This window comes from Megascapheus bottae, chromosome 19 (genome assembly GCF_031878675.1).
Source record: "Megascapheus bottae isolate mThoBot1 chromosome 19, mThoBot2.hap1, whole genome shotgun sequence".
Lineage (NCBI taxonomy): Eukaryota > Metazoa > Chordata > Mammalia > Rodentia > Geomyidae > Megascapheus > Megascapheus bottae.
This window is the reverse complement of record NC_143527.1, coordinates 17432755-17458747: the sequence shown is the minus strand read 5'-3', so window position 1 is coordinate 17458747 and position 25993 is coordinate 17432755. Positions and strand designations below refer to the sequence as shown.

General features: G+C 45.0%; 1 protein-coding gene across 1 annotated transcript in view; it reads right to left on the bottom strand.

Annotated features, from left to right (window-relative positions):
* Positions 1-25993, bottom strand: part of Myo5b (myosin VB) — a 251035-nt gene that overhangs the window by 81202 nt on the left and 143840 nt on the right. Inside the window, exons 7-12 of the mRNA XM_090353117.1 lie at positions 25574-25655; positions 22053-22160; positions 19771-19880; positions 14486-14751; positions 6464-6545; positions 5757-5897 (exon numbers count right to left, since the gene is read on the bottom strand). Coding sequence (XP_090209243.1) covers positions 5757-5897; positions 6464-6545; positions 14486-14751; positions 19771-19880; positions 22053-22160; positions 25574-25655 — 789 coding nt within the window. The remainder of the gene's footprint in view (positions 1-5756; positions 5898-6463; positions 6546-14485; positions 14752-19770; positions 19881-22052; positions 22161-25573; positions 25656-25993) is intronic.

Sequence of the window (25993 nt, the reverse complement as noted above, 5' to 3'; positions counted from 1 at the left end):
TTCCTGAGCCACTGTCACCAATGAATGCCACCACCTCAGTCACTTGCTATCCTGTTTCACCCACACTTCTGAGATTCCCTGGGGCCCTGACGTTCTCTCAGGGACCCCAGAGGAGCAGCCTCTGACCATACTGTGTCAAAACTCTGCAATCCTAACAGCCTGACAGAGAGGAGGGAGATGGCTCCTTCTCCACATCTGGCAGCATCCCAGGTGCCTCTGGACCTGCACTAGGCAGAAAAACTCCAGGCAGGCCACACACCATCCATCTCTCCTTTGCCTTATCCAGTGGCTGGCAGAGCTCATTCATCAACTCACCCCCCCCCCCCGAAGCCCTGCTGATTGAACTTAGAATAACAGAGTACTGCTGCCGCCAAAATATAAAAAGTAAATAAATAAGACCAAGTCTCCCTGGGCAAATGCCTTCTGTGGATTAACACGCTGCTCCCAGCTCCAAGGGGAAATTGACCTGGTAATTCCTCAATCCCATTTATGCCCTTGACCTCAGCAAGCACATGGGAGTCTCAACTATTCTCTTTGCCATCACAGGACAGCCATCCCACCTGCCTCCATCCTCCACTGGCTTCCTTGCCTCCTCTCATAGATGCCCCATTTCCACCTTGATGGGAAAATAGAGGTTGTCAGGTGGGAGAATCACTAATTCCGGTTGTAATATCCAACTCCTCAGCATCCAGTCACTACCTACCTTCTTTCCTCCCCAGCCAACATCATCCACCTGTACTCTTGCCTCTTGGAGGGCCTCATCCCCTACCCTCTTCTCCTGCTTCTCAGAGCCAAGCCTTCAGGTAGGAGCTCAAATATAGCATCTCCTCCTTGGACTGAAATTGAGTTTTTGTCCAAGGTCTTCCTTGGGACAGTTCTACCCACTAGACTGCAGGTGGGCTTTCTTTCTGCATGGCGACTGAAAACTCTCTCCCCTCTGCCTGTCTGCCTTCTCTTCCAAATGTCCATTCCAGGCTCTCTCTCTGGCCTCGCTTCCGGAGATTTCAGGGCCACTGACAAAATCAGTATTGGAATAGTCAACTCTGAGAACAAACCGACCTAGGAGCAGAAGTAGGAGGCAGTGTGTCCCCCACCCCACCTTCAGCTGTATCACCACGGAGCCCTAACAATGGTAGACTCATTTGGAAGGTCTGTTCTACCCATCTATTCAGGCTGGGTTTCATAAAATGGCAGAATCTTAGCCAGGCCCAGCGCTCTCTGGCAGCGGCACTGTGTATTTCTGTTCACTACAGTTTTCCCCAGGAATCAGTCATCACAACCAGGACATTTCTGCTACCCAAGAGGAAGAGGAAGCATGCAATGGCCTCTCATGTCTAAGCAGTGTAGGTGAGTTTGTTCCCCGCAGAAGGTAGAGATCTGCTACACAGCAGAACAGAAAATGTCCAAAGCAGCTTAGGGGAGGGCAGGCCCCCACATGTGGCCCCATGAGGCAGCCTTAAGGGCAGATGTTTAGTCAGAGCATGGAAAGGCACATTCCCCCTCATTCCTGCCTTCTTGGATAACTATGGGATGGCTATATCATTTGTGAGTTGGTTGGGGTGTACTGAGGCTTTCTCACCTAAAGGAACCTGAGCCATTTAATGCTGGCTTCCATGCTTTCCCAGCAGCTCACAGCACCCTTCCTAGGGAAGAACGAGCCTCAGTGCTGGCCCTTTAAGCCCATCCTGCCAGCCCACACCCCCACTTCTAAAGCCCAGCTCTCAAGTTGCCTGCCACCACACATCTTCCCCAGAAAAGTGACTTTCCCCTGGCTGCTTTATACCACGAGTCCAGTTCTTCCTTGACTTTGCATCCTGTCACGTGGATGTCACAGAACTCAATTCTTCACAGCCTGACCTCATTGTTTTCTCTCATCCTGCAAGGATCTGAGAGACAAGGGATGTGTCTCAGGTGTCCCGTCCCCCCCACCATCTACAGGGAGGGTCCCAAGGATGCCAAGGTACCCGGATGCCATCAGCTCTATGAACCAATTCTCCAACCTGCTCAGCCTCTGGCTCTGGCTCTGTGGGCACACCCAGAAGGTCCTAGAAGGCTGTTAGTTTGGCTTAACTCAGATTTATTATAGTGTGACATCCACATACTAAACATGTACTTTTCATTTGGGGTTCATTTTGACAAATGCAGTAACAACTGCTGGCTTAAAAGTCAACAGTTACAGGGCCGGGAGTTTGGCCTGGTGGTAGAGTGCTTGACTAGCATGCACGAAGACCCAGGTTCGCTTCCTCGGTACCACATACATAGAAAAAGCTGGAAGTGGTGCTGTGGCTGAAGTGGTAGAGCGCTAGCCTTGAGAAAGCCTGAGGACAGTGCTCAGGCCCTGAGTTCAAGCCCTAGGATTGGCAAAAAAAGTCAACAGTTACTAGAGGCTGTCAGCTTATTCTCACCTACTCTCATTTCCAGGATCAACAGTAACTACAATCCATTTTCCACATTGCAGACTTTTGTCTTATTCCTTGTCTCCTCTGCCACACCCGTGGCTTTGGCCACTCATAAATTTAAAGGAGTTACTTTGCAAAACTACCTGACACCTTAGCATCTGAAATCCCACCAGTCTAATTAGCAAAAAACCCAGGATTTGGCACACTTCATCTCTAAGGAGTTCATGAGGGTAGGGAGGCAACCTGGTGTGGAAACAAAATGTCTATCCAGAGCTCAGTACCAGTCTAAATTAGCAACTCTGCCCTTGATGCTGTTCAGCTGTCATTCTGCTACCCCCAGAAGTGGTCCATGTCCCTTTCAGCTGCTATGGGACCCTGACTCCAACCAAACTCAGATTCTGACTTCCCTGGACCCTGCCTGAGCCGAGCACCTTCAAATGTGGTCACTGCTCCTCCCTCGTTGTTCAGCAGTGAGATCCCTTTCCCCTCTCCAGAGGCTTTCCCTCAAGGTGGGGCATCCAGTCAATGTATACCACATTCTTGGTGTTCAGTGGATTGCAGTAGCAGGAATATGAAATCTTCCTATATAATACTCTCGGTGATTTTCAGTCTCTCCATAGTGTCCAATCGAGAGAGGACATACTCTTTCTCTCTCTCTCTCTCTCTCCCCCCCCCTCTGTCTGTCTCTCTCTTGTACTGGGTCTTGAACTCAGGACCTGGAGCGCTCTGTCGCGCTCTGTCTCTCTCTGTCTCTCTCTGTCTCTGTCTCTCTCTGTCTCTCTCTGTCTCTCTCTGTCTCTCTCTGTCTCTCAGCTTTTTTGCTTGTAGCTGGTAGTCTACTACTTGAGCCATATCTCCAGTTGTTTTTTTTGCTGGTTACAAGTAAGAGTCTAGAGGATGTGTCTGGGTTTGAATCTCAATCCCCAGACTTTAGCTTTCAGAGCATAGTGAACCAACTATGTCTAGCTAAAACTTATATTTCCCGATAATGTCCATAAAATAACTTCCAGTAAGGACCTAATGCGGACTCAGAAGGAAGGAAGAAGACAGGAAGGTTTGCCACTGTCCCAGGCTGCAAAGTCTAGGTACTGGGGAGGTTATGTTCATTATTTGCTTATGGCAACTTGTTTCCACAACTGCTGGCTGTGATGCACTGTCACCTGCTCAGAAACATTCATTCCCAGTCCAGCCCTGCTTTGGGGTTCTCTCCGGGCCTGTGTCCTCACCTGAGGACAGCGCCTACAGTCTGAACATCGATTCTGCACAGCTGTGCATTGAGATCGGCGTCCCCACTGCTCTGCTTTGACATTCTTGTGAGATGCACCCTTCGAAAGGGGCAACTCTCACATCCTCAAATGCCAAGGTGAAAGAAACCCACAAGCATCCCTCCTTTGTGGGTTAAGATCAGGGTAAAGAACTTCAAATCAAAGTCATTGAGTGGCTTCTAAAGTCACAGAATAGTCATCCTGAAGCACTGCATGTCTGTGAGAAGCTCTGAGTGTGTGGAAAAGCAGAAGCCATGATTTCCACAGTTATGGCCTACAATTAGTTCATGCTTTAATCACAGAATCAAGTGTCTTTGTGTAGGATAAGCTTCCCATACTCTGGGATCTTAGTTATGCATGACCTTTGACCTTGATGTTCTCCACAAGACAGGAGATGAAGAATGAGCCTATTGAGGAAAAATGAAGGGTAGTACCCCAGCCCAGCGCTCCAGAGCCTGCGCTCAACACAGGACCTAGGTCTGTCTTCCAGTTTTGAGTGTGGAAACAGACAAGATGATTACTGTTAGGAATCTCAAAAGATCATGCTCCTGTGTGAGTGTGCTCAGAAGGAGACTTTGGGAAGTGGACATGGATCTAGGAAAGAGACTGGGAGGGAAGACAGAGGGTCTGGGTTGTGACTATTTCCATTTAAACAGTGTTGCTCAGCTCAGGGACAATTGTTTTACCTTGTCCCAAAGTTCTCATGTTGAAAAAAGCTACCCAAGCACCTGACCCACTGGGAATTATCCTTGGGGTGACACTGCCTTTGAAGATAAAGCCCGTGTTTCTAAGATAGTGAAAAGTGGTTAGGACACACAAAGAAATGAGCTGTCACGTATGATGCCATGCCTGTGAACTTTGAGCTGTATCGTTGGTATTGTGAATCACTTTCTGCTGAAACTTGATTACCATTGTGTACGAACGTGTTATTGCTTTATCACTCTCTGCTGAGACTTGATTATCAATGAGACTATACAAGATTGGAATGGGAAATAAACAGAAATAAACAAAAAAAAAAAGAAAAGTGGTTAGGAGATAAGAATGTGCCAGCTGTAGGATTCTGTGTGTTTTCAGTGTCTTCTACTGTTTTGTTAACCTTTCCTTTTCATTTCAAAGATAGTAAAATAAGAAGTATCTTTCAGGAAAAGAAATTCTTTTTCTTTCCGCACCATGAAGCCACATTCAATATTCAGCTTTCACCAGAAGTATCTGGAAGAGTAGTCAAAGCAAATGGGTTCTTCCCTTACACGGGCTAAAATCATGGCATCTGCACCTTCTGTTGGCATTTCTATTATTGAAGGAAGGAGTGTGTGTGTGTGTGTGTGTGTGTGTGTGTGTGTGTGTGTGTGTGTGTGTGTGTGTGTGTGTGTGTGTGTGTGTGTGTGTGTGTGTGTGTGTGTGTGTGTGTGTGTGTGTGTGTGTATGTAGAGAGGGGGAGAGAGGGCGAGAGCGCTCCCTCTCTCACTCAGGCACCCAAGAGAGATTAAAGATCACCAAGCCCATTCTCCTGCATTTCACAGAGCAGGAAATGAGAAGCCAAAGAAGTTAGGTAGTTGACAAGTCAGATCGAATAGTCCTATATTCTCTAGGGGTGCAAGTGTTCTCGTGCTGCTGGCTCACCACTTCCTGGTCACACCAGGTAAAATGCATAAAATCCTGATGGGGCACACCCGTGGATCCTGCCTGCTGCTGTACCATGCAGCTCTGTGACTCATAGGTTATCGGATCCTGCAAAGGTTAATTGTGGGCTCTGGAACCCTGATCCTCTAAGGGCATCCATGATACCTTCTGGCACATAGGGCATCTGAAGGACCAACTCCATTCTCCTATCATATCAAGCCAATCTCTACCATGTACATTCTATAAAAGGAGAGTCATGTTTATCAGCACCACAACACCTGCCAGTCACAACATGCGACCCTTTGGTATGCAGAATAGGTACCGGTGCTTCTTCTAGAACATGGAGGCCAGATAATCAAAGACTAAATTCCATCTCTGAAATCTCCCATGTTCCCTTGAACTACACAGGTGCCCTCTGCCTACATACCAAGTCTACAACTGAGCCAATTCAATGATGGTGCTGACACTTTACCTTGCATTCTTCATCCAGCAAGTCCAGGATACCCAGCTTAGCTTCGATGAGGTCAATACAAGGTTGGTTATCATAAAAATCAATCAAGGTCCAAGGGATCTGCTCCTTCATGTATTCTTCTTGCTCCAACTTGAACACATGCTAGGATAGAATGTGGAAGGCCAAGGTGAGTGAACTGCAGACAGACTCTGACATTCTCTTCTCTCACTCCTCAGTGACTTCTGAGTCCTGGAAGATGGCAGGTAACTACCAGAAAAGGCTTGAGCACTAAGTAATTGCCAGGACTGCACAATTTCTGAACCCTGTGTGACCCCTGTGGTACTGAAGATTGCACTCAGGACCTTTTATTCATTCAGATAAGTTCTTGGGGCTTTGCCCTGGCTGGCATTAGACTATCATCATCTTGTTGGTTACGATGCCCCAACTAAACATAGGAGGCTCCATAGCTGGCCTGTGGTTGTTATATACCCTGGAGCCCAGGCTAAGATGTGGGGTCAAATCTGAGGAAAGGATCATTAGCCCTTCAGCACAGCTGCCTGAGTTACACTTCTTCCCTAGATGAGAAGAGCCAGTTTGAAAGCTTGGGACACAGCATGAGAAGGGAAGGTCCAGGCAGAGCTGGAGACAGTTTGGTGGTTTAGACATCACTGCAAACAGAAAGCAGGGCCTGCTCTATCTCTACCTCCCAGTCTGTGAGCCCAGCTTACCGAGTTGAACTGCTGCTGGAGCTTTTCGTTGGCATAATTGATACAGAACTGCTCAAAGCTGTTTACCTCGAAGGTCTCAAACCTGGGGACAGAAAGAGATGAAGATTAAGGTAAGAGACATTTTTTTTTGCCAGTCCTGGGGGCTTGAACTCAGGGCCAGAACACTGTCCTTGGGCTTTTCTCAAGACTAGCACTCCACCACTTGGGTCACCGCACCACTTCTGGCTTTTTCTGTGTATGTGGTACCAAGGAATCAAATCAGGTCTTCGTGCCTGCTAGGCAGGCTCTCTACCACTAGGCTAAACTCTCGGTACCGAGACATTCTTTTAATGGAAAGAATTACCAAAAATGTTCTTCGACCATGGCACTTTTTCCCCTATGTGAGCTGCTACCAACGGAATGACAATTGAAAACCTATCTTCAACTTCATGATTCTCTCCTGAGGATGTTATATTAGAAGGAGTATTACTATGTCAAAGAATACTGCTTCTTCGAAGACAAAAGTTAATTTCCAGAAAGGGAGAACTAAGTTACATGATCACTCTTATCTTCCCCATGTACCAAAATGTCATTCTACCCCCAGTCAACATTGTTTCAGTGTTCTTTATTAAGAGCTTACACATAATAATCATCCATGCTTTATTTCAATACATTTAAACAAAATGTCATAGTGTCGACGCAGATAAACATTTTGCTTATAGGGAATGCTTCCCTTACCTGGAAAGCTCCCCTTGTGATCCATTTAGGTCAGTCTGACCCTGCCCACACTGATTGAGAGTAGTAATGTACCATGGTTCTTCGGTCAATAGTGTATATTAACTTCTAAAAACTCTTGGGCTATTTGGGCTAAAAGGATGTTCTTGAATGTTAATTTCTTAGTAATTAATAAAAAGTTCAGCATTTCCTGGTTCATCCAAACTAACCACGCTTTGTGAACTGTCTGTGATTCCCTGGACAGTTTCGTTAGGTTTTACAGATGGATGTATTTAGGCTGTTTATATTTGAGCATATCTACACTTTCCATTGCTCAGCTTGGGGGTTTGCATTGTAACTGGTTGGGAGTGGAGTGTAACCCAAAGCAGGCATCAGAAGGGTGCTGTCACACAGTCATTACTATTGTGATTGCAATGCTTTCCCACCCTCAGCTCAGATGGCAGTCCTACAGGCTGAGTTATGTCACTTAGAATCTCACTCCATCCCTTTTCCCACCCAGCAAGAGGCTGCAGATGGGAGCTATGGCCAAAGGAAACTGAATTAACATAACCTACAATGAAGATAAAAGAGCCACTCCAAGTGCCAGGGAGTGCTCCACAGACAGAGAAATTAAGTGTCTCCTACTTGTCATTTTCAAAAGGTTTACCGTGGTAGCACTGCACACAGAACACTCTCATTAATCTGAGATGGCCGAAATTAGCTCATCATTTCTGTATTTCTAAGATATCTGGTAACGATTCTGCTGCCATCTAGCACAATTACTGTAATGCTGGCATGCCAGCAATGCATGAGAGGATCAGATAGCTCAGAAAATGACAAAGATAACTGACCTCGGAAAGACATAGCTGGGAGGAGGAGGCAATTTCTTTACAATGGAATTATATTTGAAGTAATTCTTTCTATCCACAGAGACGACTTTAAAAGATAAACACAATTGATCAATTTCTAGTTCATAGCACTGAAGTGTCACAGGACATTTATATACTTCAGGGAATTAGATACTGCCTGTAATCAGTGTTGAAAATATTTAGACCAAAATCCTTAGATGGCAGGCAAATTGAAACCTTAGAGAAAAGCCAAGGGCCTTGCTTCCCTAGTGGAGTCCTCAACACTCTACTCAAATTTCCTTCTGTCCTCAAGATTTAAATGGAAAAGAATACAATCTCCTTTATATTCTATTCCAACTTCAGGGTGCAGTGAGATCTACCAACGGCTCTAAAAGTAAGGCTGCAAAGTGAAGCTTCTGTAAAAAGACATTTCACTCTGAGTTAATTATTTGACTGCAGGAATCTCTTGCTCCATGGCCTGGAGAATCAGTAGAGGAGCCATGAGCTGCCTGAAGGCTATTTACAGTACCTCCCTGGGAGTGGGGTCAAAACAACAGGGATCTCCTGGCTTGGCAATGTAAAGACATGGGATATATATAGGGCTGAGAGTTTGGCCTAGTGGTAGAGTGCTTGTTTAGCATGCACAAAGACCTGGATTCAATTCTTCAGTACCACATATACAGAAAAATCTGAAAGTGGTGCTGTGGCTCAATTGGTAGAGCTCTAGCCTTGAGAAAGTTCAAGGACAGTGCTCAGGACCTTCGTTCAAGCCCCAGGACTGGCAAATACACACACACACACACACACACACACACACACACACACACACACACACACACACACACACACACACACACACACACCCCAAAATTTTTAAAAATGGGATATGGTGCTCACCACAAAGAGGTGAGGGGGTTAGGTTCAGACACACAAGAAAAATAACATGGGAGAAAACATTCTAGATGAGTTTCGAAAAACAGAATCCTTATGCAGTGGAGTAACCCTAACATTTTTTCCATCTTCAAGCCCATGAATTACCACAAGAGCACTTGGCGTGGCTTCCTCTCTGGTCTGTCTCCTATATTATCTAGGGCTGTTGTCTGTACAAGTCAGCAGGTCGTGAATTGTGCTCCTGTGCATCTCTGTGCCTAGAAGCCCCTCTCCCTACTTCCTCCAGGGCTTATCTTTCAGAGGTAATAGACCAGGGTGGGTGCTAACACACAGAGCCAAGAGTAGCCATTCTTCAGAATCTTGATCCATTCCATTTGCCCTATGAACTGATTCCTGGCTCCTCTTTTTCATTCCTAGGTCTCTGTTTGGGACAAACAGTGCTCACTGTGTGACAGTCCTCTCTCAAGCCACCAGTTGACTGTCCCAAGAATCTCAAGAGCTGAAAAGAAGAGCAAGTCATGCTCTTTCCCATGTACTATAGGTCTTTTAGTGAGAAGAGGAGGCTTCTTCTGAGCTGTAGAAGCATGTAGGAGAGCCACATATCTAAGGGCTGGCTCGCTCAGACCTGAGCTTGGGTTTAGAGTACTGCAAGTTGAAGGCTGGGGGAATACCGGGTAAGCCCCATAGCACCATGTCTTCAAGCTTTGAGAACACTATGGCCAGCCATGCATAGCCACCTTGAATAAGGCCGGGCCATCTTCTGGGCCATCCAAGAATCTTCTAGCACATCTTTTCATATTCATCAGAGAAGAGCTCTGAGGAACTATATCAGGGACGTAAAATTACTTAAAACTGCACTTTGGAGAAAAACACCAAGAAAATAACAATACCTTCCCTCTATTTCCTTCAAAACAATGAAGGCAAAAGTGGATTTAGGAAGTTTACTCAAAATATGTCTATATTTGCAAAAATATGTTTGCAAATCCTATTTCTAATAAAGGGTTAATATCCAGTATAGGCAAGAAAACACCTACAATTTTACAATAAAAATTATCTGAGTTAAACTCTCCCAACATTTCTTTTTTTAATTAAAAATTTTTATTAACACTGATATTTTATACCATATTTCAAATGTCATGTTTAACAAACAAGTATTCAAGAAGGGGATCTCTATATGCAATCACTGGCACCTAAATTTTAGAACATAATTAAAATTAAGTTGAGCATTTATATGTCATAGGTACATATTGATCTATGTAACATTATGTCTATGGAGTATATATCCTATCGTAGATTTTTATGTCTATGTAGTTACATTTATATTTCCAAGATCGTGTTAATGACCTCGAGTCCCTGAATATTGAGTCATTGCTCTTGTACTGTTAGTATCTAATATCCACACATCAAGGAGACCATGTCTCCCAAAATTTCTTAAAAGAAGTGGTACAAATGGTCGAGGAACATATGAAGATAATCAATACCACTGTCAGAGAAATGCAATCAAAATCACAATCCAGTGTTACCTCACGCCTACAAGTGTAGGCAAAGACGTGGGGAAATGGAATCTTTGTTCATTGTTAGTGAGTATGGAAAATGGTATAGCATCTATGGGAACAATATGAAAGTTTTCCCCCAAATTGAAAATCAAATTATCATATAACTCAGCAACACAATTTCTAAGCATATATCCAAAAATTATATAGCAGAACCTTGAGGACATTTTTGCATATCCATGTGCATTTCAGCATCATTCACAATAGCCCAGAGATGGGAAAAACCTAAAATAAAGTGTATTGTTGGATGTGATGGACAGAATTAAACAGTATGCTGTAGATATTAATGGTATGTCTAACATGAGGCCATGAGGCCAAATTCCAGTACTGCAGGCAGGCAAAAAGGGAGGGAAGGAAGGAGGGAGGAAGGGAGGGAGAGGGGGAAGAGAAGGAAGGAAGGAAGGAAGAAAAGAAAGAAGGAAGGAGGGAGGGAGGGAAGGGGGAAGAGAGGGAAGAAGGGAAGGAGGGAGGGAGGGGAAAAGAAAGGGAAGGAAGAGGGAGGGAGGAAGGGAGGGGAGGAAGAAAGGAAAGATGGTAGGAGGGACAAATGGATAGACTAGCATGCTATGCTAATTTAGCCTAAGGAAGTATGCTAATTTAGTATTAGGAAATAATGCTGGATTAAAAAGTGCATAATATCCTAGAAAATCTCATTTTCTGCTTCCTGGAATCCAACCCTCCCTATTTCCTGGCCCCAGTCTCTCCTCCACTGTTTGTCAGTATAATGCATCAATCTATTACACTCTGCTTCAGTCTGAGAGTCTCCCAAGTAACTGCCCTCAGCAAGAACAGGCTGCCCATAGCTAAAGCCGCCCGCTATCTTGGCACTTTAAAGACTGAAGCCAAAAACAAATAAAAAAGTGTATTTTCCCTAAATTGAAGCTATTTATTTCTTATTGCCTCAGGAAAGAACAGGAACAAAGGATTAAGCTTGCAACGAATCGAGCCCATAGAGGCAAATGCTGGCTAAGGCGGCACGAAAAGGAAGCTCCAGCCAAACCTTGCCAGTTCTCCTCTCAATGTCCTTCCTCTCTGGTAAGGCATCCCTGTAGGTCGCCTCACAGATCCTTAGTTAAGGAGAACAGCTTGGCTTGGCTAAATTGCTTTGGGCATTGCTTGCTTGCTTTGCACATTTTTGGAGCTGGACTAGGGGAGCAAGATAAAGAAAAGCCATCCTGCTATCAGGATGTGGGCGTAAGGTCTGACATGCTCAGGAGGCTGCACGACACCATCTTCTTCCTGGAGGCAGCGATGGCCCATGCTCACTTGTTTAGGAGTCCATAGCACTTTCTCGTCTACCAGTTGGAACATGACAATGGGCAGAGATGTGTGGCAGAGTGCTGGCTTATGTACGACTTGCTTACTCATACAAATGTGTACTTGTGAGGGTTTATTCATTAAAGGCATTTAGCAATGGTATTTTAAACACTTATAGCAAAATATGGGGCAGCTCATCTATAACTCACTCTTTTTAGTTCCATCTCTAGAATGAGCTTGACTGGTGGGTCAATAATGCCTCAGCCAGGCACTGTAGATCATCTAAAGACAGTTATATCAATGGAAAAAATTAATGCCTACCCATTGGTGGTGACAGACGAACAAAGCACTCCATTCTCATTTCCCAGCATTGTGCATTTTTTAACCTGGGAGGGGGACGACTCCTTAGTCCTTCCCTCCTAACAAATAGAACTAACTAGACTCAGAAACATATCCTATCTTCCTACATCTTCTCTCTGGTTTCCATTCTTGACACTCCTTTAACAAGGAGTACAAAAAAAAAATCAAATGTGTCAGCTCAAAGGCATCCTATGCTAGTAAAGAAGGCAGCATAATGGAGAGGTGTTCCGCTCTTCCTCCAGTGGTTAGTCATTAGAGATATGGACAGGACCCAGTCCATATAAGGCTCAAGTCTCCTGATGCTCCCTAGAGAGAATTATGGCCACGAGGCAATAAGAAATAAATGGCTTCAATTTAGGGAAAATACACTTGGTCCTTGGTTCAAAGTTGCCAAAAAGAAAGGGAAACACGATGACATCGATCTTATTAGACCCAATCGACCTAATTAGTACCTGCCAGGCTTCCTTAACAGTTGGGTTTTAATCTCCAGAGTTCCCTCACCATTCTCTGACTAGCAGAAAGAGGCTGAAGGAGTCCATGTGCATGCAATGACTTCTGGCAAATAGACCAGCTGCCAAGGACTATGTGCATACATACTCAGCTTTTGCAAGTAGCCTCATGGGACACACAGAGAATGAATGCCCTTGGGCCAACATGATGCATTTCTCCTCATCAAAAGAGTGGTGAGAAGAGAAACCAGAGAGAAGATGAAAGATGTAAGATGTTTTCTTAAGTACAGTTAACCCCCAAATGGATAGGTGTCTTCTTAACTTTGGTCCTGGCTTATAGCCAACTCACTTCCTTGACCTCTACTTACAGAGTTTGACTTCTCTCTAGAAGGAGAGGAGATCACTTCATGACATGTTTGAGAGAAACAGATTATCTTTAGATACAGATTAGAAGCATTTTTTAAAAGAGAAAACAGCACAGATTGCCAAAAAGGAGACAACTCCCCATGTGCTCATTGGTGTCTTCACACTATGTGGCCTGCGCTAGGACCTCCTCTCCTGGGAAGCTGTTAGATGCTCCAAAACAATGGATACACGTAGGTTAGGAGTTGGCACTAAAGCCAGGAGATTGACCTGACCCTCTGGTCTGCTGCTGATTGTATTTGTTTCTTGCCACAGATCAGCCTCCCTTTTGTGTAACTGCAGGACCCTAGAGAAAAATAAGCTCAATTGGAAACATAAATGCAAATATAAGCACAAAATATCAGCTTTTCGCACTCCCAAGCGAAGCCAGAAGCCCAGCTCTCGGGGCTCTCTATGGATGGGCAGACAGACTGCCACTTGGCTTCCTCAGGAAGGAAAAAACTCCCTATTTAAATTCAAGGAGAATCCACAAGGCAGGGGATCTTTCATATTAGCAGCATGAAGTCATACTATATCTTACATGATAGTAACGAAAATGAGTCTGATAGTCTTTATGAACCAAAACTAAAGTGGGCTTAAGATTCTTGCCCAGGCTGATGGAGGGAAAAAGACAAGACCACAGTCTGGGTTTCTCCAACTCCTCCTTCAGCAATGTTAACACTATCCACCAGTGTTTTGGGAAAGCTACTGCCACAAAAATAGTTGAGGAGTTGGAATAATAATTCAGAATCAATTATTGATAGCCAGGTAGTAAGTTCATAGGGAATAAGACTGTTCTGTGACCTTGTAAGAACAGTGAGAAGGACTGAACATACATCAATGTACTTACTTGAACAGAAAGGGACAGGAACTGGCCCAGCCACTCAGCTCAAACCCAAAGATCTCAGAGAGAACATATACCTATACCCTGTCTAGCTTCCCTTTCAATGGCAACATTCCCTGTGGTTCCCTTCTCTTCCTGTGTGGGGAAGTGGCTGCTTTAAGAGGATTCTCTTGTTCTCCAACCTCATCATGAGACAGACACCAGCTGAGTTTCAGCCTTGCTTAGTAGGCTGAAACTCAGCATTACTATTCTTACTGAGCTGCATTTTGGTGGGTTTCGATTTCTATAATAAGATGGGGCCAAGGATCCAGGAGGATTTAATCTATTATTAGCTTAAATGAAAGAAGGCAGGGCATTGACATGGCCAAAACTCACCAGAGTATTGCAACCCTGTTCACAGCACTTCAAACACTTCTACTGAGGGTGCACTGCTGCTCAAATCTTCACGTGAAGCTACAGAAACTGGAGAATGGAGAGGGGCTGTGATGTGTAGACCCATTCAGCTAATGGTGACAGCATGAATTCAGAAAGGCCATCTCCTGATGGCTAGGCAGATAAGCTTCCCCCCTGCCACGCTGCCTGTTCCAGCAAAAAGCATGACCTTATATAAATAGTAGTCCTTTCAGTTTACTTTGAAAAAGAAAGAGAAACCTTAGGTACAGTGCTGGGCAACATGACTGCATTTAAATCATCACCTAACTGCTGACATGGTCAGTGAGGCTCACCCGTAGATGTCCAGGACCCCGATGAAGGAGTGCTGCTTCAGGGCTGTATGCAGGGCCTTGTTGATGTGCTCCACAATCCAGCTGAAAAGCTGGGCATAGATGTGCTTGGCTAGGGCGTTGCGTGCGTTGACCACCTGCTGCAGGGACATGGTCTTGACATAGGTCTCCGAGGTGGTGACCAGCTTGCGATGGCACAGCCAGTGCTCCATCTGACTGTGCTCCACCCCTAGCAGGCGGCAGAAGTTGTTCAAGTGTTCATCCTCGGGCTGGTGGGAGGGAAGACAGGATGAGGAGGGTGTGGAAGGCAAGCCCCCTTTTCACGTTCTCTCTTTGCCCAGAGTGGTAACAAATCAAACTCCAGGTCATCCCAGCACTATGGAGCCCCATCCCTCTCTGCCTGCCAACATTATGAAGATTCAAGCCTGAAGAGTGTTGCTCAAATGGACTGTCACACCTGCTAATGACTAAACGATCAGGGCTTTAAAAAGCAAAACGCCACCCCAACTCCCGGCACCTTCTGGTACTGCCAGGCTGTAGCTGAGTAGCCAGTAGGAGGGGCTGGCTGGAGTGAGGGGAGCAGAATGAGAACAGACAGCTCGGGAATGGAGCACGGGGAGTCAGGAGCCAGAAGGCAGCAGGTGCACACTGAACAGACAGGTCACATCTGCCAAGGGCCACATGTGGCACTCAGCCACAGCCCAGAAAGAAGAACTTATCTTCCCATCCAGAATCCTTCTCCACAAGCCCCAGGTCACCCTAGCAGGACACCTGAACTGAACCTCAGGCTAAGGCTGGAGGGAGTTTTGGAGGTGTGTGGTCACCTGCCCCCACCCTCAGAGCTTCAGAGTCCTTTCTGTAGAGTACTGGGGACCAGTTATTGCCTTCTGGGATAGGAAGATATGGACAATCAATCTGGGATTGTTACATCCTCGCCTTCACGTTAGCGGTGGTGCCCATGGTCTGTTCAGACGTGCTGGGTGAGAAACAGGCTGCTAATCAGCTGAGACAGCAGTGATAGCCCACCTTCCACTCCCAAGAAGTCTATCTTCTATGTTAGCCACAGTGTGAAGCATTACTGACATTCTTTAATCACTTACTTCTTGGGGGAAAATGTTTACCAACAAGGAAATCAACAAATAATCTATCAACAATGCTTGTACACATAGCAAAAATATGGATTAGTGTTTGGCTTAAGATCATGTGAAACACTCTTACCAATAGCATCACGCATGTACATATACATGTATACACACACGTATACGAATGTCCATGCACACACGCACACATATGATGATATATGTGATGGCTCACGTGGCTGCCTGGTACCTACCTATTCCCCTTCCCACTAGCTCTCCAGCTGTCTCTAAGAACCACACTTAGGTCTTGACCCTCATTTACCCAAACAGCAGTCATAATACCTGGCCTTTCGGCCTATGGAGCATCAAACATTTACACAAGGTCTTGTTTTCGCAAAATCATGTCAAGTTTTTTTTTGGAAAATTCCTGCTGCCCGCCTCAGGATGCCCCACAGAACACGGGTGACCCTCACAGACTCCTCGTGCCAGTGATTCACACCCTCATCTTTACACTTTGGGAAAGCTGTTATCGCAGCCTCCACTCCTCCGGGGAAGTTTATTAACTGAGGCTGAACAAGAATCCTTGAGAACATGGAGTGCCACACCCTCTTGCTGCTGAAGTGCTCTGGGGACCCATTTCCTGAGAGACCACCTATGGGATTTACATGGAGACTTGTACCGTGAGCAGTAACACAGAGCTAGCACATCCTACTTAACGTTACATTGTTCTGCCAGTTTTTTTTTCCCTACAGGTACCTAAACTCTTATCTACTCCAAAAAAGTGAAATTGTGCTGTGTGTGTGTGTGTGTGTGTGTGTGTGTGTGCACGCGTGCACACACATGCATGTATGGAGCTTGAACTCAAGGCCTTGAACTCTCATTTGGCTTTTATAATCCAAGCGTGGTGTTTTATTACTTGAGTCACATCTCCACTTCTTTTTTCTTTTGGTGGTTAGAGATAAGAGCCTTTTGGACTTTTATGCTCTGGGTTGGCTTTGAACCTCTCTCCTCAGATCTCAGCCTCCTAAGTTTAGGATTATAGGCATGAACAACCGGTGTCCAGCAAAACAAAATTTTAGAGAAGACCCTCCCCAAGCCACACAGTCCAGCGTTTTCCCACAAAGTACTGAAGTGGAACAGTAATCACAGAGACCATCAACTGGCTTTACTCTCATCATGCTAAATACAGATGAATTGGCCATAGTGGGCGACATGAGGGGAGGGGAGGGAAGGGAAGTGGAGGGAGGAAGAGAGGGGGAGGGGGGGGAGAGAGAGAGAGAGAGAGAGAGAGAGAGAGAGAGAGAGAGAGAGAGAGAGAGAGAGAGAGAGAGAGAGAGAGAGAGAGAGATAAAGAGGGAGGGGAAGGGAGAAGGGGAGGAAGGGAGAGAGAGTGGGAGGGAGGGAAAGAGAGGGAGGGAGGGAAAGAGAGGGAGAGAGAGAGGGAGGGAGGGAGGGAGAGAACGAGGGAGGGAGAGGGAGGGAGGGAAGGAGGGAGGGAGAGAATGAAGGAGGGAGAGGGAGGGAGGGAGGGAAAGAGAGGGGAAGAGAGAGGGAGGGAGGAGGGAGAAGAGAATGATCTTTGAAGTAGCAGATAACTTGTCCAACCAAAGAACCCTTATATTTCTGGAGTTGGGCTCCCATGAAAACCACTTGGGAACTGCTTCATCTCATTATTTAGATGAGAAAAAGGAGGCTCAGTGAGATGCCCTGAAAGCCTGGTGGGTATAGAGAGCCCTATCTTTCTCACTCTGAAGTGAGGGGTGCCAGGGCCACTTCTGGCCAGCAGCCTTTCACTGTGTAGCCTCTCCCCTTCCCCTCCCCTCCCCCCCCACCACACTGACTCCAACATATGGGGTAGAGTTTAGACCCCGGGGACTGCTTGGCAGGCAACAAGTTCAGAGGTGGCAAGTGTCCAATTTACTCATCTGACCTATTTCCAAGAAATTCTTAATTGCTAGGCACAGCTTTACAGTTGGATTCCCTGACATTTAAATGGCCTGCCAGCAGCAAACAGACAATCCGAGGCCTGCTCCCCACTCTGATGATGCCCACTGTGTGTGTGTGTGTGGTGTAGAAGGACCCACAAGGGAACTTGAAAATAATCACCCAGGGATGGGTTTCTGACTGTTGATTAAAGGTGCTCACAGAAACTGGTTTACCAACCAGCAATTACATTTAAGTATAATTAACGGATGCTAAATCCATTAAAAAATAGCCAGCATTATAGGTATAAGATTAGTTTTATGGGTTCATATTGCCAAATTTGAGGGACAAATTGCCTTTGCTGTCCAAGTAATTGGATGCTACTGAATCTCCAAGGTAACTGGTAATCATGGAACACATCCTTATGCTTTAATTAAACCTCAGAACCAGCGAGCAGAAGGTACACTGCTTATGGTAGACAGCCTTTCCAACAGGAGGCCCACTTCTGTATCTGGGAGTACACAAGACCTGTATGTGGCTACTGCAGCAACCATGTCACAGTGCATTTCTGGAGCTCCTTCCTTGGGTGAGGCATCATGTTCAGAGCCACCAGCAAGTGGAGAATGGCCCACTTCAAATGCCGAGAGTCCCAGTAAGAATGGACACCAAGGCTTAGTATGGTGACTCATGCCTATAATTCTAGATACTCAGGAAATGGTTATCAAGAAAACTGGGGTTTTAACCTTGGGCTCTATTAGCAGAGATCTGCAATAGAGTAAAATCTTGATACAAAAGGCCATATAGTATGAAGCTAACTGAAAGGACCTCCAGGATATTGAAACAAAAGCCATATAACGAATGATTGTTGTCCTTAATGTACTATGTTATCTCTCATCTCCTTTGCTGTCCCTTGGGTATCTCATATTATTACAGTATCTCACTTTGTTATCTGATATATTGAATTTATTTGTATTTGGTTATTTGAAATTTGATAGGGAAGGGGGAAAACAAAGACGGGTGGGGGGGGATAATGGGTACCAAGACATGTGAAAGGGTATCAATGTATGTGAATTAATGCACCTCTATCTGGAAAATATCATATAACCCTTTCATTAATTACAATAAAAAAAAGAAAAAGAAAATTGGGGTTTTATACAAGCCTGGGCCAAGAACTCATGAGAGCCCCCACTTCAACCAATAAAGGATGGTTGTGGTGACAAGGACCTGTCATTCCAGCTATGCTGGAAGCATAAATAGGAGGTGGCTAGGAGCATCTACCCACCATTTCCAACAGCCTGTACTTCTCACCAATGCCCACGTGAAAGCATAGAGCTCTCACCAGACTGCATGCTTTGAGCTGAGGATGGAGGCAGGCCTGGGATCTCTTTCTCCCTACAGGCAGGGCTTAAACTTCTAATAACTCCTAACCCCTCACCAACATCAGGAAGTTAATACATGTCCACTCAGATGGAAAAAGTATCAACTTTTACTGCCCCGCTCTCCTATTTTCTGGTGTTGTCTTTTGCTACCTCCCTTTCTTCCCAGGACTTAGTCATAAATGTGCACAGAAGTGGTAGACACAGGTACAGACTCATTCATTTGAAGTCAGCATGCCAAATTTAGCTTAGGCCAACAGCACTAAATTCTAGAAAGAGCACAGCAACTCTGTCCACCTCTCTGCACTGGGACTTATTCCAGCATCTGCCCATCTGCCACAAATCAGCTGCTACATTGGGCACCAGGAAAATAACCACCAGCTTAAGTCTTTATAGAGCACTTTACAGCTCGTGGGACTTTGACACAGATGTCTCACTTAATAGTCTAGCTCAGATTGGCAGCAGCTTGGTAAGTGTTGTAAGTGTTATCACCTGTCTTGTCCACCCAGTTAGACCATAAGCTCCTTTGAGGCAGTCACCAAGAATGGAATCCAATACTTCATTTCTTTGCTACAGAAACCTCAGTTGAGCTCAGATAGTGCTCAATGGATTGATGACAAGGTGTAGGATTCCATGTCCCACAGGGGCTTTGGAAAACCAACCCATCAAAAAAAAATTATTGAATAGTCACTAAATCCCTTGCCCTCCATGATAGAAATTTGATGGCAGTGATTTGAAATGGATTGGTTCTTTAGAAGAAAAATTATCAGTGAGTGAACAGGTGCCATTACTGTAAAGAATAAATAAGTTAGGAGTGACCTCTAAGTGCAAAGGCACATTTCAGTTGTATCAGGCTGCAAGCACTGAGTAAACTGTGTACATTTTATCTCTGGCATTGGATGCAACTTACTGATATGCTGCAGGAGTCCCCATCCCGCTCGGCCTGAATCTCCACACTTCCAAGGTGTAAGATGGAAGCAATTATCTTAAAAATGCTTATCTGATGGGACTCTCGCACGCCTAGGAGGGAAAAGAGAGAGAACGAATGACACTCAATATCCATGCTTTGATAAAAAGGTCATTTTACCTGTAAGTCCTTATTAAGGACTTAAATAAAACTTTGACTTTTTTTCTTCCTGAGCCAATGACTCCTGAAATGGTCCAGGCTGAAAATCAAGTAATTACCACTCACAGAAACAGCTCAGAGGGCAAAGGGGCTCCGAGGCTAAAAAGGAAATCTCCTCACTCTGATTGTCTCCATCACTCCAGATGGGGCACACTACCATTCAAACTCCTTTAAGGGCGCAGGAGAGGTAGCTGTCACCCAGACTCATTTTGGATGTCATTTCAGCCACTTGATGGATATTTTTAGGATATTTTTAGGAGTTTAGTGAGAATGGTTACTTATCTGTAGTCACTTGTATCCCGACATAATATCCTACAAATAGCTGTGATGTGCATCCCCAGTGCTAACTGGGGAAGGGGAGAAGACCCAGAACCTGACTGTTCCAGGGGCTAGCCAGTCCGCAGGCTCATGGCTAGTGTCAGCAGGGCAGTGGTTGTTGCTCCCACCACATAGGCCCTCAGATGTAAGACAACAGACACACCTAGTCCAAAATCACTGTGCCAGCAAATACAATGGCCAAATCTGTTATTTCCCTATAAGAATTATCAAAGGCATGAGCATTTAGATTTAGCTGGAAAGGTATTATCATTTCTTTTTTATTTTAACCTTATAATGAAAGCTATAGAAAGATAAAATGGACATCAGCAAACTGTCAATTTAAGAAATGATACAAGTTGTTCCAGCTCCTCATCAGTGCAGCTACTTCTCTTCAGTTTAGTGGAGTTGAAAAAGGTGAGTAAACGCCTACATAAAAGGGAGGCACAGACATGTCATGCCAGGATTAAAAATTTCTCCAGAAGGAGCCGGGAGTTTGGCCTAGTGGAAAGAGTGCTTGCCGAGTCTGCACAAACACCAGGGTTTGATTCCTCAGTACCACATACATTGAAAAAAGCCAGAAGGAGTGCTGTGGCTCAAGTGGTAGAGCTCTAGCCTTGAGAACAAAAAGCCCAAGGACAGTGCGCAGGCTCTGAGTTCAAGCCCCTGAACTGGCAAAAACAAAAACAAAAATTTCTTCAGAAAAATCCAGGAACTGGTGGCTCACACTTGTAATCCCAATTAATCAGAAGGCTAAAATCTGAGAACCAAAGTTCAAAGCCAGCATGGGCATGAAAGTCCATGAGACAAGTCTCCAACTAAATACCTCCCCAAAAATCTGGAAGTGGGGCTCTGGTTCCAGTGGCAGAGTAGTAGCCTGGAGAGAAAACAAAAACAAAACAACAACAAAAACCTCAGGGACAGTGCCCAAGCCCTGAGTTTATGCCCCAGGATTGGCAGGGAGAGGAGGAGAGAGAGAGGAGAGGGAGGAGAAGGAGGGGGAGGGGGGAGAGAGGGGGAAAGAGAGGGGGGGTGAGGGAGGGAGAGGGAGGGAGAGAGAAACAGTGGGAGTAGAGAGGTGGGCAAGTGGAGAATAAATGTGATCGAAGTATTGTATACATACAAAGATGCCATATCAAGGGTCCATTCTGTACCACTTCCTGGGTTTCAAGCTGGTGTCTCATAATTTCCATTTCTTTACTACAAGTCCCAGGAATTCAATTTCTTTTCTTTTACTTTGTTTTTAATCCACATTTAAAACAATTTCACATCAGTTTCTTGTATGAAGGAGTTTCAATGTTGACACATTGAACGGAACATTTCAATCTCCAATTAAGAACGGGTTCCCACTGGGCGCCTGCAATCCTAGCTGCCCAGGAGACTGAGATCTGAGGATCACACTTTGAAGCCAGACCAGGCAGCAATGTCTGTGAGATTCTATATCCAATTAACAAGCACAAAGCCAGAAGTAGAGCTGTGGCTCAAGTGGTAGGATGCTAGCTTCCTGAGTAGCTGAGATAATAAGCACCTCATCTCAAATTCTTATTTTTAGTAAGTCTAACAAGTTTCCAAATTTGAAGCTTCGGGGCCTAAAAGTTAGGATGCATCCGTGAAAAGAAACAATCACCAAGTGAGAGAGGGCTTTTCCCCATTAGCTAATGAAGGCTAGCAAGCTAAATGGACATAGCCCTGCTTCCTCTCCTCAACCAGATCAGTCCCTGGCCTGTTTCTCCCACTAGGGCATCCCTTACCAAGCAGTGTGAAGGCCTGTCGAGTCTTCTCAAAGTCCTCCGCATCATCTACACCCTCGATCCATGTGTCTCCTCCTTGTGACGTGTAGAAAAAGTCCTCTGCACATGCTGGGAGTGGCAAGAAAGTAAGGAGTAAGACAGCGGAAAGCTCTGGCCCAGAGTCAGCCACAGACCATGACCCTGGAGGATTTCTACAACCTGAACATACATCCCAGACCACATTTTGTTCCCAGTGTATTTAAAATGTTCTTTATGAACAATAGCAAATTAAATCTACATTACAATGACTCAGTGCGCTGCTGTACATATGGGGGAAAACATTACTAAAAAAAATAATAAACATGAGAAAGGGTATCAATGTGTGTGAAGTAATGCACATTCTATCCGGTGAATGTAACTGTAACCCTTCTATTAATCACAATATAAAAAGATAAATTGGTCATAGATATTTCAATTTGATAGGATTCACTCCAGATTTGTTTTTAAAGAGGACCTGGCATTCCTAAATACAATGCATTCTTAGAGAAATCATCCCTGCAATCCCCGACTCCATATAATAGCAGATTTCAACTAATTTGCATCTGACCACCTCTGCTTCTGGCTTTGTTGGGCAGCTCATTGGAGATAAGAGTCTCAGAGGAACTTTCTTGCCCAGGCTAGCTTTCACTCCAATTCTCAGATCTCAGCCTCCTGAGTAGCTAAGATTATACGCTGGAGAGCCACTGGCATCCACCTCAGAAGTCATTTCTTATGAAAAATAAAATCATATCAGATCTTTGTTGAAGCAGTGTAACAATTTAAAGATTTCATAAAAGCAAATTTTTTCATTTACATTCTTTAAGGGCATTTCAGCTTACAACTTCTATAGTGACACCCAAAGTTAACTGTATTTACTCCCACTCTTCAGATAAGAAAACTGAGGAACATGGAGCTATGATCATTTATCTTTTCCAGCAACAAAACCTAACTCATTAAGCATCAGCCAAGCATGTCAGTGTCACCCTGATGTCAGAGGAGGACACTGGGTTTCCATGAGAAGGAAAGCATATGCAGCATCTTTCCAAACTCACTGTCAACATCATGGGCCATACTAATGGATTCTCTAAGCTTATTTTCAGTTCCCAAACTCAGGCTTGGCTGGACCACTTGTTTATCATGAAGGGGCCACTTGGGTTCACAGCTGAATTCCCACCAATCCCCCTGATCCCACTCAGATCAATGTGGTCATCTCCTTAAGAAGACAGAATCCACCTTAATTCACTAGTACTTGTAATAGGAATTACGTAAAGGGCATGTAGTCAGCTCTCCTCTACCTACCCACTCTGCCTGTAAGTCAGCCTTTCAGGCCTGTGAAGCCAGTACTTAACTGCTTCGCCTGGCAGATACTGGGCCAGGCAGTAAACAGTCCACAGAGCAGGCACAAGTCAATGACATGCATACCAGACCATCAAGGTCAAAAATCACAGGCTTGTAACCAGGGAAGCTGTGCTCTAAGCTGTACAAGGCAAGGCGTGGTTTATTAAACTGATCGACACACCTGCAGAGGCAAAAGAAAAATAGAAAGAAAGAAAGAAAGAAAGAAAGAAAGAAAGAAAGAAAGAAAGAAGGAAAGAAAGAAATGTGTTTCTTCATTGCTAGAAGGACTTACTGAAGGGAAAGTGGGCCCCTTGTACCTGTGTGGGTTTTGCCTATGTGTCCACTTACTGGACACATTCACTGGACCTGAAGAAGGACATGACGCAGGTTGAAGGAATCACTTGGAACCAATGGCTAGTCCTTCATTAATTTAACTTTTTCAGCTACTTGACCAGGGTTATCAGTGGAACCAAACACCAAGCTTCAGAACTCAAAGCCAAACTATGCAGAACCCAAGAGCTTTTCAAAGCCTCTTAATTTTACTCTAAGATGCTAAGACAGAAGAGACTGACCAAATTGGATAGTTTTCAAAGGCTCCAGTTGGGAGCCCAAGGAGTCTGCACCTTTTTCAGACACAGGAGAAGGAAAAGCCATTTGAACCTCAACATCACTTTTTGGAATTTTTTTTTGAGGCTTGAACTCTGGGCCTGGGCGCTGTCTCTGAGCTTTTCAGCTCAAGGCTACCGCCCAACCCCTGGGCCTAGGCATTCATTGTCCTTGAGCTCTTCAGCTCAAGGCTACCACCCTACCCTTGAGCCAATTTCCACTTCCTTTTCTGGAGGTTAACTGGAGATAAAAGTCTCAGGTCCTTTTGTGCCTGGGCTGGCTTTGAACCTTGATCCTCAGATCTTAGCCTCCTGTATAGCTAGGATTACAGATGTGAGCCACCACGTCCAGCTCAAAATAACTTAAGTGGAAACTAGGATTTCTTCTTTCTTAAAGTGTGGGATAAAGTGGTCCCAAAACAGCCAGATAGATCTTGACACTGTTCATTCTTTATAAAACTGACCATTTCCTGAATACAGAGCTTGAAAAGATGCACTGGGCCCAGTCCTTCCTCTGAGATGGCAGTATTCCATAATGTTGCTCTCTATCTGGCCACATGTAAATGAGAGCCATAACTAGAGCCACAAGGCACCAAATCAGGACAGTTCTCAAACGAGGGGCACTTGGCACCTGCTCTCCCAAGCAGATAACAGGCAGTCCTTGTCCTCAAGGAGGTTATGATGACCCCGGGAAAATGTGGCTCACAAGCTACTGGAGAACAGGACACACTGTCACAGTGGATGTCATCCACAGTGACACCTTCTGGCCTGTCTGGCACGCTGAGTGAGGGCAGGACTCACAGTTACTTTGTTCAATCCTATACCTCCAGTGACCACGACTAATGGATGCTACAATTTCTAGATTTTCATGGCCAGCATTTATTTTTCTTATGATGCCTAAAGTAGGAAATAGCCTCTCTTTCTTTCTTTCCTTCCTTCCTTTCCTTTTCCTTTCTTTTTTCTTCCTCCTTACCATCATCTTTTTTTTTTTTCAATACTGGAGTTTGAACTCAGGGTCTTATGCTTGTTAGGCAAGCACTACTACTTCAGTGACATTCCCAGCGCTTTCTGCTTTGCTACTTTTAAATTGAGATGTTCCATTTATGCCTGGGCTATCCTGGATGGTATTTGTGCTTCCTACACCATTGGGATGACAGGTATTCACCATTACGCTCGGTTTTTTATTGACTGATATGAGGTCTTGTCAACTTTTGCCCAGGCTGGCATGGAACCAGTAACTCCCAATCTCAGCTTCCCTAGTAGATAAGATTAGAGGCATGAATCACTGCACGCAGACAAGACATGGACATGAAATGAAGGGATAGTCTGTGCAAAGCATGCCTTCATGAATACCACTAATTCCCTCATACATGTAACAAGTGGTCTGGGTATAGCCAACCCCATTTCACCATATGGGCAGTGAATTTCAGCCAGGTCTAAGGATCAAGGCCACGCATGGATAAACCTAAACAAGAACCTTCAATGAGTAACACCAGCTACAACTGCAGCTCCTTCCCTCCCCTACCCACCTCAGAGAACAACAGGGATCTAGTAACTTACTTAGCGCCAGCTCTTTAAATTCCGGAAGATTGGCAACTGCACAGAGTTGGTAAAAGATGTGGTAATTCCTCTCATCATCTGCCTGGAGGAGGAAAAAGTAAAGCAGTTTAGGGCAGTTATTCTCCCAACTCCCATCCTCCTCTCTGTTCCCAAGTGTTGCAGGTGGTAGGAGCAGAGTCCAGACCTCCTCTCAGGTTTTCTTCCACATTCCTCCCACATCAGTTTCCACACACTGACTTTCTGTTGGCTGTTATGGGGTCTAATATCCTGAGGAAGTTTACTTCCTGATTTATGTAAAACATGCACTTCTCTTCTGCATAGAGTATCATTGCTGTTCCAGGAATGGAGGGAAGTCAGTCACTGCACAGTACTTATTCATCCATGCTCTTGAGCAATGTTCGGCAAACTGTCACTCCCCCT